The 15,703-nt window shown below is 43.9% G+C and overlaps 1 protein-coding gene across 4 annotated transcripts in view; it reads left to right on the forward strand.

Annotated features, from left to right (window-relative positions):
* Positions 1–1,401: 1,401 nt before the first annotated feature.
* DNAAF4 (dynein axonemal assembly factor 4) overlaps positions 1,402–15,703 on the forward strand; it is a 40,714-nt gene continuing 26,412 nt past the window's right edge. For 2 of the 4 annotated variants that reach the window (XR_012882440.1, XR_012882439.1), the window contains exons 1-4: positions 1,402–1,741; positions 2,421–2,568; positions 3,467–3,600; positions 6,641–6,851. Coding sequence is in view for 1 of the 4 variants with exons in the window: in XM_075857971.1 (XP_075714086.1) it covers positions 1,619–1,741; positions 2,421–2,568; positions 3,467–3,600; positions 6,641–6,851 (616 nt within the window). In the remaining 3 variants the exon portion in view is untranslated. The remainder of the gene's footprint in view (positions 1,742–2,420; positions 2,569–3,466; positions 3,601–6,640; positions 6,852–15,703) is intronic. The other 2 variants (XR_012882441.1, XM_075857971.1) reach the window with 2 other exon arrangements.

Genomic DNA, 15,703 nt, shown 5'->3' on the forward strand with positions numbered 1-15,703 from the left:
TGAAAGTTGGGAGGTATGCATATCCTGTGGATATGCCATAATTGTCTATGTTGGGAAAACCCCCCTTTAATCCCATTTTTGTAAATATAAACACGCACTGTTTTCAGATGTAATTCGGGCGTTTTACGCCTCGACTTACACCTGAAAAAACGGCTCCATTACGCCTACAAACATCTGCCCATTGCTTTCAATGGGTTTTACGATGTTCTGTTCCCACGAGGTGTTATTTTACGCGTCGCTGTCAAAAGACGGCGCGTAAAAAGACTCCCGCGAAAAAGAAGTGCATGTCACTTCTTGGGACGTGTTTGGAGCCGTTTCTCATTGACTCCATTGAAAAACAGCTCCAATAACGTCCATAAAATACGTCTGAAATCAGGAGCTGTTTACGCCTGAAAACAGCTCCGTATTTTCAGACGTTTTTTGCTAAGCCGTGTGAACATGCCCTTAATCTTAACTTTGCAACTGTTGGTGCGATACACGTTTCTTCTTGTCTTGACAACCCGAATGCCCTGTCTGTGGCTCCCATCGTCGTTTGGAAATTTCAGCAGATGCAGCTCGTAGTTCAGGTCAGTGTCACTTTAAGAAATTGGGTTTTACTGCTGTAAATAAACCGCACTGAGACAATACACGGTTGTGGGAACGTTCCCTGTGGGAGTTGTATGCATTGTGCCAAAGGCGGAACTGGATCCTATTAGAGGAAAGCACTTACTGAACAGGCATGGAGTTGGGGAAAATGGCTGACAACTACCTCATGTCTATTTACAGAGGATAAAAGGGCTGCCTGATTTTAGGACTTATCTTACTATTTCCTAATATAAGCTTAGATAATAGTATATCTAATGTTTTAGTATAATAATATTTGTCATAAAGTGTGAGGAAATAAAATCTCATGGAAAGTGAGATTAATAAAAGAACGCACAAAATATATTTTATTCAGCATTAATCATGTTTATGAGGTGAATGTCACCAAGAGAACAACAATAACCATAAGGATCGGTACAATCAATTCTGTTACTTTTATTTATGGTCTTTGATTAAGGGCGTAAAAAATGATGAAAATAAGGTACAAAATGGACGATATATATAAAAACGAGTGCAAAGGAAAAGTGGAGTAATTGCGCATAACAACCAATCAGAATCCACCTCTCATTTTTCAGAAGCCTTTCGGAAAATGAAAGCAACAACTTGAATGGTTGCCATGGGCAACCACACCCCTTTTACTTTGCACCAGTTTTGATATATCTCCACAAATGTTTTTAAAAATCAATTTTAGCATTATCTAAGTAGTATAAATAATACTGTATATGTACCGCAAAATGCTGCTGCAAAAAAGGAAAAAAGCAAAAAATCACACATAGATGTAAAGGGTTAACTGAAATGATTTGTCTAAAGTCTACGTCTGTTATCTGTCAGGTTCGTTATTTATCGGTCTTCCACCAACTAGAGGGCGGGCGGTCCTAAAGAAAGTGACGTGCGCTGGGTTTGCTGGGACTTGTAGTTTCCCGCTGCGCTCACCATTCAGCTCAGTGACGGGTAGGACAGGAAGTTCTCAGTCAGGACAGGATGTTGTCTGTTGCCAATAGCAACAAGTGTTAAGCGCGTTCCCTGACCAGTGAAGATGCCGATCATAGTGAAGGACTACTCATGGCAGCAGACCGAGAAGGAGATCTTTATATCCGTGCCACTGAAGGGAGCCGCGGTGGGTCACAGCAATGTTATGTGCACGGAGGAGTACATCAAGGTGAGTGAGGTGCAGCCTCCCCATAGTACACCCGATACCCGGACCGCAGCCATGAATGTTACTATTCATATATACTGATATCACATTTTTGTTGGAGTTTATTACCAGCTTGCTTTTATGTTCTCCTTAACTAGAGTATAATAAATAAGTGAGCAGAATTATTGTATATACCTCGTGATTAATATAGCGTCCACATGTTCTGTAGCGATGTACATACATTGTGATTACTCACATCAGTCCCTGTAACCAATGTATCTCACAAATTGAAAGGGGTTTAATCTATTTCCGAGGCTCACAAGTTTCGGAAACAGCGTAACTCTCTGTGCTGTTTATGTATCTCCCATTCATTTCTATGGGAGTTTGCTCTGCAAGCTCGGCTGTTTCTGTCCCGTCCCCCCCCCCCCCAACTTGTAACCCGGTGGAGAGAACCCAGTGACCGTGGAAGAATATGGGACAAAGGGCCCTGTTCTAGGGATAGGTGCGGGTCACAGAGATAGGACCCGCAACTATTAGACATCGATGTGCCACAAATATCTCAGATGGAAGACCCCTTTAAGCTTTACATTTTTTATTAATAATATTGTTATCATTCTTTAGACCTAATGTAAACCCCTATGCCGGCTTGAGCATCAACAGAATATGAGAATTGACCATTAGTTTTGATCTTTCTGAAACACAGGTGAATTTCCCACCTTTCCTGTTTGAAGTTTTTCTTTTTGCATCGATTGATGTAGACAGAAGCATCACAAAGATTGGAAATGGAATCGTTCTGTTCACTCTCCATAAACAGTCGCCTTCTATGTGGGATTCACTATCCCTCGCTAATGGTAAGTGCTGAAAATCACTGTTGGATAATATTTTGATAGTGATATGCTAAATGACGTAGCGTTAGGGGGTGCAAAACTGCATTTGCTCAAATGGCATGTTGCCGGAAGAAGAGGAGGGGGTCATATGCCCAGAGGCGTATCTATAATCCTATAGGACCAAGGGCAAATTTTGAAACTGGGTTGACCCCCCCGCCCCCCCATTTGTTGTGTGGGTCTGGGCCCGTACTATCTGTAACACACGTTCTAATCGGTAGAACTGCGCATTTGCTAAATAAAGGGCAGGGACGCTACGCATGTGCAGAAATGCTGATTAGAACGTCGAGCCGAAAGTTCGTACTGCGCATGCGCCGAGCAGGGACGCGCGTGCGTTACAGATAGCACGGGGCCAGGCATGAGTGCGGCAATTACGCTGCCTGGCCCCTGTCAATCCATGTAAGAAGGGAGGGAGGGGGGTTGAACTGGGGAGCGACGTAAGAGAATTTAGGTGCAATGGTAACGCCCTCATTGCACCTAAATGCTCATTAGCATAAACTTAATAAAACTTATTTCTCTACAATGGAGGCAGTAAGCAGAAAATGAAAATACACGTTAGGAACAGGTTAGTCTCCCCTACAATACCCTGTTACTAGTTTAACACTGACATTCAGCTGACAGACTCCCTTTAAGTGAATATTCCCATAATTATGGCATTGGTGTCCCACCCGGGGTCCCACTATAGCTGAATGTACCGCGGTGTCACCAATTGATTTTACTTCTTCTTTTAAACCGTCCTCTTGTCACGAGAAACTATTTTGATAGACAGAGTATATTGTGCGTTCATGATATGAAGTAATAGCTTTTGCTATATGGTCCGTTCAAACAGATATGTATTTTTTAACTGTACAATTTTTCTTTTTAGTCAATAAGGAGACCATGCAAAAACTTCGAGAGAACGCTGTTGTAAGAGTGCAGGAGAAAGCCAAGGAAGATGCTCAGGCCAAAGCTGTGAAAAAGAGAGAAAATGAGAAGTACTCTCTAGGGGTCATGATGAAGGTGACAATCACACAATACTTTATATATGTGCACCCGTCTCCGCATCTCTGCTCATTCATCTAGCGGTTTCCATTATACGGAGCAGTACGCGACATTGCAGTTTGAGACGGGAGAATAAAAACTCTTTTGCTTTTAGTTTTAAAGGGTTATCCAGTTACTTATAATTGTGTACGTTATGCTGCTTCTGGACAAGACAATTTATTTTAAGATGGATTATTTTGTGATTGTTTAACCCCTTCCCGCCGCAGCCCTTTTTCAGATTTTCATTTTCGGTTTTTTTCCTCCCCACATTCCAGAAGCCATAACTTCTTTATTTTTCCATCGATATAATACTATGCGGGCTTGATTTTTGCGGGACGAGTTGTAGTTTTTCATAGCACCATTTATTTTGCCATATAATGTACTAGGAAACGGGAAAAAAATTATTTGTGGGGTAGAAAATGAAAAAAACAGCGATTCCTCCATGTTTTTTTGCCCGCCGTTTTTACGGACTTCACTGTGCAATTAAAACAACATGTTAACTTTGTTCTGTGCGTCAATACGATTACGGCGATACCAAATATATATAGTTTTTTTCTATATTTTACTACTTTTACAAGTAAAAACCTAAGTGTAAAAAAAGAAAATTTATTTTGTGTCGCCAAATTCCGAGATTCATACGTTTTTTATTTTTCCGTACATTAAGTGGTATGATGGCTTATTTTTTTCGGGATAAGCTGTAGATTTTAATAATACTATTTTGGTGTAAATGCGACGGTTTGGTCACTTTTTATTGAATTTTTTGTGGGAGATTAGGTGACCAAAAAATAGACATTCTGGCGTTTACAATTTTTTTTTTTACGGCGTTCACCGTGCGGTTTAAATAATGATATATTGTAATAGTTCAGACTTTTACGGACGCGGCTATACCAATTATGCTTATTTATTTTTTTACTATGCAATAGGGGGGAAATGGGAAAAGGTTTTTTTTTTGATTCTGCAGCAGCATCAGCGTTTGCAGGTAAGTCGATGTAGCTACTTACCTGCAAACGCTGATGCTGCTGCAGAATCAACTGTAGCCTCTGGTGCCGATGTGTCCTCGCTCGTCCGACACGATGCAGGACCTGTGAGTGACGTCACAGCGTGATCTGGCAGAAGCTGGGCGTTGTGAAGAGAAGTGGATGATACTTCTCATCAGAACGCCCAGCTAGTAAAAGTATTAAACACGCCCCGATGTACGCACATAATACACGCCCACTTGGACTTTTACTTTTAAACACACCCACTTGAACTTTTGCAAGCCTCATTTACATAACTACAAAAATGGTCATAACTTGGCCAAAAATGCTCTTTTTTTAAAAATAAAAACGTTACTGTAATCTACAGTGCAGCGCCGATCTGCTGCAATAGGAGATAGGGGTTGCAAAATCTGGTGACAGAGCCTCTTTAACTGATTTTTACTTTTTTTATTAGTTCCCCTAGGGGACTTTAACCAGCCATCATTAGATCGCTTACACAATATACTGCAATACTAATGTATTGCAGTATTTCGTGATTCTGACAGGCATCTATTAAGCTCTGCCGGAGGCAAGGCTTAATAGGTGTACAAAGATGGCGGACCTGGGGGCGTTCATTAAGCCCCCAGGCAGCCATAGCAACCATCGCCCCCCGCGATTGCGTTGCGGGGGGCGCCCCCCTCCTTCTGACGATTTAAATGCTGCGGTCGGAATTGACCGCAGCATTTAACGAGTTAAACTAGCGGGATCGCGCTCGAACGCGATGCCGCTAGTTACTCTGAAGTGTTGGCTGTAACATACAGCCGGCATCGTATGGAGCGAGCTCACTGCGTGAGCCCGTTCCATACTTCCCCTACCCGACTTTGGCGTATGGATATACGTCAAATGTCGGGAAGGGGTTAAAGGTCGCTACTATGGGAATTTATACTTAAAGTGTAGCTAAACGATCGACAAACTTCTGACATGACATAGAGACATGTTAGAAGTTTGGATTGGTGGGGGTCCGAGCACGGAGACCCCCACCAATCGCTATAACGAAGCAGCTGAAGCGTTCATGTGAGCGCTCAGCTGCTTCGGGTCTATTCGGCTTTTTCCGGAAAGCCGATGTATCGGAGTACAGGCTCATAGACTTTCTATTGAGTCCGTACTCCGATACATTTATTTCCGGAAAAAGCCGAATAGACCCGAAGCAGCTGAGCGCTCACATGAATGCTTCAGCTTCTTTGTTCTAGCGATTGGTGGGGGTCTCAGTGCTCGGACCCCCACCAATCCAAACTTCTAACATGTCTCTATGTCATGTCAGAAGTTTGTCGAACGTTTAGCAAAACTTTAAAGAGGTTGTTCAGTTTCTTCAAATATGTTATTTTTTGTATAATAAAATGTTACACAATTTTCCAATATACTTTCTGTTTTAATTCCTCACAGTTTTCAAGATCTCTGCTTGTTGTTATTCAGTTGGAACATTCAGTGTTTACTTCCAGTAGATAAAGTTCTGTCCATGGTCATGTGATGGACACACAGGTGCATGGCTCATTATAGTACATTATGTGTATCAGAGCTGTGTCTTCTAACAATCCCAGCACCCGGGTCCTGGTACCTCAGGGGGCCAAAAGGCCTGTCTGCCAGACAAGAGCCGCACTATAAATGGCACATGGTAGGTGGAGAGCCCTGCTTCAGGTTACACCTCTGTATTCAAGCAACATTTGTTCCATTTAAGTATAAATTTATTGATAAGGGAAGAATCTCATTAGATACCTCCACATTTTACTAAAAATCTAAACACAGCCTAAAACTCCATAAATGCTGATCACAGGAACCATGATGGGGGCAATGTTTATTTATGTAGTTCTATTCCGTATGCATGGACAAAATGTATATTCCTTTGTTTGGGGTCAGAAAGTTTTGCCAATCGCACCCCTGATTGGAGAATTAGGGGCCACTTAGCGAGTGTTGGTGCACCTGTTAAATGAAGCCGGTTCAATAGCCACTTGGTGTAAAAGGTTGCCTAACACTTTTATTAATATATTTTCTTATCCCTCACTTAGATCGATGAAGAGGAACGAAAACGAATAGAAAATTTGAAAGAGGAGGAAAGACGGAAAGCAAGTGAAGAGTTAGAAAAGTTTAAAGTGCAGCAGAGAATAGAAGAGGATCAGAGGAAAGTCCAGAAGGAGCAAAAAAAACAGGAGGAAGAAAAGAGGAGAAATGCCTTAAATAAATCCATGTTCACAGATTCTCCAAAACCCTGCATACAAGGTACCCCTAAAATATGGAGTCAAAATATAAAGGGAAGAAGCAACATTCATCATGCTGCCCATAGGGGTTTAAGTTCCTTATAGATCCTTTTCATTCTGGAAATCAATGATGGCCGAGATCACAGACTTCACCAAAGTGAACTTCTTGCATGTAACTGTGATGTATCAGTAGAACATTTTGATTGGATTTCTTCATCAGGCATCACATTACAACACACAAACTATACAACAAAGCCATAAAATAACACATTTTATAGTGTAATCTATGGTTTAAATGGCGTTACAAATTTTTCTTATTTTAAGGATTCAAAATGTCGCCTTTAAAAATATATCGTTATGAGAGTGTATGATGAACTGATCATTACCCCTGTGAGTGAAAGGGTTAATTAACCTGACCGCTTTGGGATTGTATCTCAGACTGTTTGCTCCATTCGTTGGCAGCAGGCAGAGGGCTCTTCACTCGCCCAGAATGTTGTCACTGTCATGGCCGGCCTTAGCTATGTTCGACCAGTGCGGTCGCACAGGGCGCCAGCCGCCACACGGCAAGAGGGGCGCCAGCGGGTGTGTGTATCCCCACGCCGTTGCAACTACCAGCGTGGATACACACACTAACTGCAGTCGCCTTTCCACCCGGGCGCTTCTTCACTTAGTGGCCGTCGCTACCGCTGTAGCAGCCATAGCGGCTGCTAGCGGTGACACCGAGCATGAGGGCGGTGGCGCCGCTAGCAGCTGCTCCGGCTGCTATAGCGGTAGCGACGACACTATAGTAGAGCAGGGAGATATCTCCCTGCTCTGCTGTCTACTAGCGCCACTGTAGCTCCCTGAAGGAGCGGAAACCCCGTGTGGCCCGGGATTCCGCTCCTGGAGCGCTGCTTGATGTTTCTGTCCATATATGGACAGTGACATCAGGGGAAACTCCTGAAGCGGAATCCCCGGTCACAGCATTGCAGACTCTTATGACCTGGGATTCCACTCCAGGAGAAGCCAATGACGTCATGGACACAGACAACAGGAGCTTCTCCTGGAGTGGAATCGACGGTCATAGCATCTGCAACGCTGTGACCGGGGATTCCGCTTCAGGAGTTTTCCCTGATGTCACTGTCCATATATGGACAGAGGCATCAAGTAGCGCTGCAGGAGCGGAATCCCCCGGCCACACGGGGATTACGCTCCTTCAGGGAGCTACAGTGGCGTTATCTTTACTGGAAGGGGGGGTTGCTATCTACAGGGGGGCTGTGGGCTGTGTGGCACTACCTACAAAGGACAACTGTGCAGGAGCACACAAAATACCCAGCTTTCCCGGGTATCAAAAAAAAGTGTGGAAATAAACTAAGATATAACTTTTATTTAATCTAGCTAAAAGGATTAATCCTGTACTCAGACTAAATAAAAGTTATATCTTAGTTTATTTCCACACATTTATTTGATAGCTTGGAAAGCTGGGTATTTTGTGTGCTCCTGCACATTTGTCCTTTTCTGAATGTCTATTGCCCGCCAGCTATCAGGGTAATTTCGTAGTCCTTGCACTACCTACCAGGGGGCTGTGGGTAATATGGCACTACCTACCAGGGGGCTGTGGGCTGTGTGGCACTACCTACCAGTGGGCTGTGGGCTGTGCGGCGCTGCCTACAGGGGGGCTGTGCGGCGCTGCCTACAGGGGGGCTGTGCGGCGCTGCCTACAGGGGGGCTGTGCGGCGCTGCCTACAGGGGGGCTGTGCGGCGCTGCCTACAGCGGGGCTGTGCGGCGCTGCCTACAGCGGGGCTGTGCGGCGCTGCCTACAGCGGGGCTGTGCGGCGCTGCCTACAGCGGAGCTGTGCGGCGCTGCCTACAGCGGGGCTGTGCGGCGCTGCCTACAGCGGGGCTGTGCGGCGCTGCCTACAGCGGGGCTGTGCGGCGCTGCCTACAGCGGGGCTGTGCGGCGCTGCCTACAGCGGGGCTGTGCGGCGCTGCCTACAGCGGGGCTGTGCGGCGCTGCCTACAGCGGGGCTGTGCGGCGCTGCCTACAGCGGGGCTGTGCGGCGCTGCCTACAGCGGGGCTGTGCGGCGCTGCCTACAGCGGGGCTGTGCGGCGCTGCCTACAGCGGGGCTGTGCGGCGCTGCCTACAGCGGGGCTGTGCGGCGCTGCCTACAGCGGGGCTGTGCGGCGCTGTCTACAGGGGGGCTGTGCGGCGCTACCTACAGGGGGGCTGTGCGGCGCTACCCACAAGGGGGCTGGGTGGCGCTGCCCACAAGGGGCTGTGTGGCGCTACCTACAGGGGGAATCTGTGAGTGGGGGGCTGATGGTCATTTTACTGTGAGTGGGGGGCTGATGGTCTTCAAGTGGCTTCCGCCTCTGACCTCCAATTGAAATTAATAGGAGGCAGAAAATACCTGCGGCGCCCGTTTGGAGCTTTTTTTTCCAGCGTCTTTTGCATTCGCTTCAACAGTTTAAGAAAAAACAAAAAAAAGGTCACCCAACACTGTCAGTTGCTGAAAGAATTTTGAGGCAGATTTTTTTTGCCTTACAAAAAACGTGTGTGAACATACCCTACGAGTGTAGTACTTGTTCTTAACCATTTTCTGTCTTTCTCAAAACAATTTTTGGTAGGGGGGCCCTGAGGAAATTTTGTTTTTCCAGTGCTGCCTCGAGTCCGAAAAGGTTGGGAAACTCTGTACTAGGCTACAGGGTCCCGTCATGGAGCAGCTCAGTTCATCATGGGAAAGGGGCCTAGGTGAGTACAATTTTTGTTTTTGTTTGGGGGCGCTGTCTACAAGGGGAAGGTGCGGGGACTGTATGGCACGATCTACAAGTGGGAGGTGGGGGACTGTATGGCACTGTCTGCAAAAGGGAGGTGGGGGGCTGTATGGCACTGTCTAAGGGGGCGATGGGGGACTGTATGGCACGGTCTACAAGGGGGCGGTGGGGGACTATATGGCACTGTCTACAAGGGGGAGGTGGGGGGCTGTATGGCACGGTCTACAAAAAGGAGGTGGGGAATTATGGCACTGTCTACAGGGAGGCTGTATGGCAAAATCTACAGGGGGGCACTATACTGTGTGGGGGCCACTAAGCGGACATTATACTGTGTAGGGGTACTACAGATGGCATAATACTGTGGGCACAATTAGAGGACAAAATACTGTGTCCTTGAAGGGGTTGTAATATATTATTAAAATACTGTATGGGGGCACTAAAGGGGCTTTATAATTTTTTTATGGGGCATTTTTTTTTTAATGATGGAGTGGGGCTCCGAAAGATCATTTCGCACAGGGCGCCATCTATCCTAGGGCCGGCCCTGGTCACTGTCTATGCCTATGGGGCACCAATTGCATGAGTAAGAACAGTCAATAATAAACCTCTGATGTCTGAGCTACTCAGGCGAGTGGCTGAAACTAACATGACTCTCCTCTTCTGAAGGATGATGTCCGGTAGAGACATAGATTCTTGTTCTATATGATATCAACACTGGAGTTGTATAAATTGCGGTTGTTCACTATATGGCTGCATGCGTTTATGCAATGCATGCAAATTTCTGCAGCATTTATGATAAAAGTAGCAGACATTTCGCTACGGAAAAACCACACCTTTTCCTGCATTTTTTACTGCAGAAAATGGTGCAGATTTTTCTGTGTTTTTCTGAATGCTGGGAGTCCGTGACCTCTCCTCTGTAAAACGCAGCAATTCAGTCCACTTTCCGCAGCAGGAATTGACATGCTGCGGAATGAAAATACGTACCGCAGGTTAATTTAGTGACGTAAAATACCTCTGCAAGGGCACAACACCACTAAAATGCACCATGTTGAACCATTGAAGTGCTCTACTACAGACATATGGTCCATGAAACAAGGTGGGCAACATTCCTTAGACATTTGCCATACCTTACTGCAGGGGGCATTAAATGTTGCCCAATGCCCACGATAAACTGAAAATTTGTGCAAAAGTTGCAGTCTATACTTAGAAAATGGTGGGCACCACCCCAAATATCATATAAAAACAAAAACGAATAAAATATAAGGTAGTGTCCTGATAGAAGCCTATAGCATAGCAAAAAAAGGATAAAGAAAAAGTGGACATCCTAATAGCAGGGCTCTCAACATCCAAATAGTCTTTACAGATCAATCTTTATTGAAAAATGACCATACATTAAAAACATTGTTTAAAAAAAATAAAAATAAAATGGATAACAAGGGTGTTTTCAGAATGAACATGTGAGCAAAGATATACAGGGACGAAATAATCACCAAGTGGGGGGAAAAAGAAGCCCCACGCATATCGCAGCTCTCAATGTCTGCTTCCTCAGGGGTCGGTCAGTCAATCTTATATAGTATAACAAATTAAATCACCTGGAGCGAGGGAAATGCAACTAGTGAACAAACATTCGCCTGTTCTCTTTGGTTAAAGATACGAAGATACAATGTTTAGGAAATTCAAATGTGTCCCTGTGCGCTCAAATGACAGAATATGCGCTTGCGTGCCTTCATCAGGGAATTTATGTCACAACATAAACGATACACTGATAACGCTACCAAGGTGTAAGGGGGCACGCTGTAGTGGATAGATGACGCTGATATATTTATTAATATATATATATATATATATATATATATATATATATATATAATATTGATACAATAATACGTAAAATTATATATTACGCGCTGTGGAGTCACAAAACAGCCAGATTTAGCAGCAATCTATACATCTGCATATACCGGATAATAAAACAACGGCACCGGTAGATACTTGTATAGTTTGTAAAAAAAATAATAATCCCACTAGTATATAGATGAGGCAAATACGTTAAATATAAAGGACATGTATACAGGGTGGGCCATTTATATGGATACACCTAAATAAAATGGGAATGGTTGGTGATATTAACTTCCTGTTTGAGGCACATTAGTATATGGGAGGGGGGAAACTTTTCAAGCTGGGTGTTGACCATGGCGGCCATTTTGAAGTCGGCCATTTTGAAGCCTGTGCTAGCATTTCTTCTGCGGTGTTGCTATCAGTGTGTGAAGAGTGGGAGAAGAGGGTTGCATTGACAATCCAACACAATGGGCAGCACTTTGAACACATTTTATAAGTGGTCAGAAACTTGTAAATAACTCATGAAAGAATAAAGTACGTTAAAACCAAGCACACCATTGTTTTTCTTGTGAAATTCTCGAAGTTTGATGTGTCACATGACCCTCTTCCCATTGAAAAAACTAAAGTTGGATACAAAATGGCCGACTTCAAAATTGCCGCCATGGTCAACACCCAGCTTGAAAAGTTTCCCCCCTCCCATATACTAATGTGCCACAAACAGGAAGCTAATATCACCAACCATTCCCATTTTATTTAGGTGTATCCATATAAATGGCCCACCCTGTATATAAAGATAAAGTAGATGATGAACAAATTTAGATTAGTGTTGATCCAAATAATCATTAACTTATGACATACATGAATAGATTATATAATGATAAAAAAATAGTCCTAATAAGCGCACGCGAATGAAACCCCAAAGACATATAAAGAATATGTATATATTATAATAATAATCTATAAAACTTATATATATATATGAGCAATAGCAAATTAGTACATCATATAAAAAATCTTCACTTACAAAATATTTAGAAGATAAAAATAGCCCTAATAAATAAGACGTGTGCTCCCCCACAAATCGAGTCCTCCAATAGAAACTGCGTAGAAGAGAAATTCTCATAGAGAATTTCAGTCAGACTAAACCGTAATAATACACTCGATATACCAAAGTCACATCCTCATAGCTAGAGGAAAGACCCTTGGATTGGTCCTACGTGGATAGTGGCAGGCTGACTAACATGGCCACTGATCACCGGCAGCGCACCCCGCTCCTCAGTTTACATTAGGTCTGTACATTGGCAGGCAGCCATTCTGGTTTCTGATTTCTTGGCAGACGGGAAGGGGCAGAAGCCTGAGTCAGGTGTTTTGGCACTGTGGCTAGTATTTAATATGGGCACTGTAAGTCAGTAATTTTATTTTCTGTCTAACGCTGATAGAATCGACCCTGCCCTAAACATGTACAACAAAGTGAAGCAAAGCTGTAAAACAAAAAATTTGGGGAGCACTTGATTTATTTTGTTTCTATCAATGAAGTATTTTTAAATATATATTCTATTGGTAAATGCAGAAGCACAGTGCAATAAACCGTTATTAAATATGAAATATATTTTTCATAATGATTGCTGCTTACTTTTGTAGTCTGCATAGATAATAATTGTCAGAAAATCTATTTTTATTTTTGATGTTGTGTATTTCTTTTTGGCTTGGTTTGTGTTTGCCCTCTTGTGGTGAAACATGAGTAAGAACACAGCAATGAAAGATCGCCCCATGCATGCATGCTTGCCCATACTTATTGCATTGTTCCGTATTTACCTGGGTTGACAAAAAGACATATGTCCATCAAGTTCAATCCCACTCAGATCAATTACACGTCATTCGTTGTCAAATGTATTTGTAACCCGCAATGCCAGTTTTCATTAGATACACATCTAGCCTTTCTTTGAATGCTGGCATAATATCTGCCATTACAACCTCTTGGGGTAGGGCATTTAATAGCTTGACAACTGCAAAGAACTTTTTCCTATATTGATGTGTGAATCCCCTATCTACCACACGTAAAGAATGTCCCCTGGTCCTGTGTATATTTCTTGGATAGAATAAATAATCTATTTCTTTGTATTGACTACACGTATACTTATACATGTTAGGGCTCATGCACACATCGGTTATTTTCTTCAGTGTACTTTCTGTGTTTTTTTTTTTAAAGGATAGCACACTGACCCATTCACTTCTATGGAGCCATGCACACATCCATTTTTATTTGTATTTTTGCAGATCCTTGTGCCCGATCTGCAAAACTCATAGAAAGTGTAAAGGATCTGCCAGACACCTCTTCTGTGTCGACGCCCGTGGTTAATCAGTCTGCATCTGCTGCTAGGTCTGATAGAGTGACTCGATCTGCTACCACTCAGGCTGGTAGGCTGAGGAGTGGGAGAGCCTATCACAGCCTGGCCAGACGGAGCTAGCTCCCGCCCTCTGTCTATTTATATCTTCATTTCCTGCTCTTCCTTGCCTGTGATTCTGTCTGTTTCCTGGCTCTGCTGTTCCTGCTAGTACTATTGACCTCTGCTTCAAATTGAACCTGGCTTTACTGACTACGCTCCTGCTCTGCGTTTGGTACCTCGTACACTCTTGGTTTGACTCGGCTCGTTGACTACCCTGTTGCTCACGGTGTTGCCGTGGGCAACTGCCCCATTTCCCATAGCTTCTGTGTACCCTTGTCTGTTTCTCTCTCGTGCACGTATTGAGCGTAGGGACCGTCACCCAGTTGTATGCCGTCGCCTAGGACGGGCCGTGCAAGTAGGCAGGGACTGAGTGGCGGGTAGATTAGGGCTCACCTGTCTCTCCTTACCCCGTCATTACAGAAAGGTTCTATTCCTGTCAGTTTTTGCCGATCAGTCTTAGGGTATGTGCACACACACTAATTACGTCCGTAATTGATGGACGTATTTCGGCCGCAAGTACCGGACCGAACACAGTGCAGGTAGCCGGGCTCCTAGCATCATAGTTATGTACGACGCTAGGAGTCCCTGCCTCTCCGTGGAACTACTGTCCCGTACTGAAAACATGATTACAGTACGGGACAGTTGTCCTGCATGAGGCAGGGACTCCTAGCATCGTACATCACTATGATGCTAGGAGCCCGGCTCCCTGCACTGAGTTCGGTCCGGGACTTCCGCCCGAAATACGTCCGTCCATTACGGACGTTAATGTGGTCGGGTGAACCCAGCCTTACACATTCTATTCAATGGTCTGTTAAAAAAAAACTTACCGCACATGGAAGCCATCTGTGTGCGGTCTGTGTTTTGCGGATCCGTGCATGAGGCCTTACTAAGATCACCTCTAAGGCATCTTTTTTTTCCAAGCTATAGAAGACCAATTTCTCTAGCCTCTCACTGTAAGCGACACCACCCATCCCATTTAATAATCCAGTCGCCCGCTTTTGAACCCTCTCCAGTTCTCCTATGTCCTTTTTACAATGCGGTGGCCAAAACTGAATTCTATAAATCCCAACATGTGGCCTTATAAGGGATTTATAGAGGGGTAATATTACATTTGAATCTCAGGTTTTTATTACTCTTATGACTGCGGCCTAGGGGCTTTACATTAAAATTCATCTGCCATGTTTTTGCCCATGCTGCCAGCTTATCTAGGTCTTTCTGTAATATTTTATCGTCCAGCTGAGTTTTAAGTATCCAACAAAGTTTTGTGTCATCAGCAGAAACTGACCCCTTACTGTCAATATCATTCACAAGGTCATTAATAAAGAGGCCCTATTCTTTTTAATCTAACACGGATCCTTGTGGTACTCCACTTCTGACTTCAGCTTATTTTGAGTAAGTCTCATTTATAACGACTCTTTGTATTCAGTCCCTTAACCAATTCTTTACCTATCTACATATGTCCCGTCCTTGTGTCTGTAGCTTCAGAACAAGACTGTTGTGCGGTACAGTATCAAATGCTCTTGCAAAATCCAAACATCTCATCCGTTGCATGACCAATATCCAGATTCGCACTTCCCTCCTCATAGAAACCGAGCATGTTGGTTAGGCACGACCTGTTTTTCATGAATCTATGCTGGTTATCAGTTATTAGATTATTCACTGCTATATATTTTTGCAGTTCATCTCTTAGAATACCTTCAAATATTTTACATACCACAGATGTCAAACTTACTGGATGGTAGAAACGTAGTTCCTTCTTTTTCCCCCTTCTTAAATATTAGTACAACATCAGCCATTCTTCAATCTAGGATATGCCATAAATGCCTAATAGATGC

This window comes from Rhinoderma darwinii, chromosome 3 (genome assembly GCF_050947455.1).
Source record: "Rhinoderma darwinii isolate aRhiDar2 chromosome 3, aRhiDar2.hap1, whole genome shotgun sequence".
In the NCBI taxonomy this organism is placed as follows: domain Eukaryota; kingdom Metazoa; phylum Chordata; class Amphibia; order Anura; family Rhinodermatidae; genus Rhinoderma; species Rhinoderma darwinii.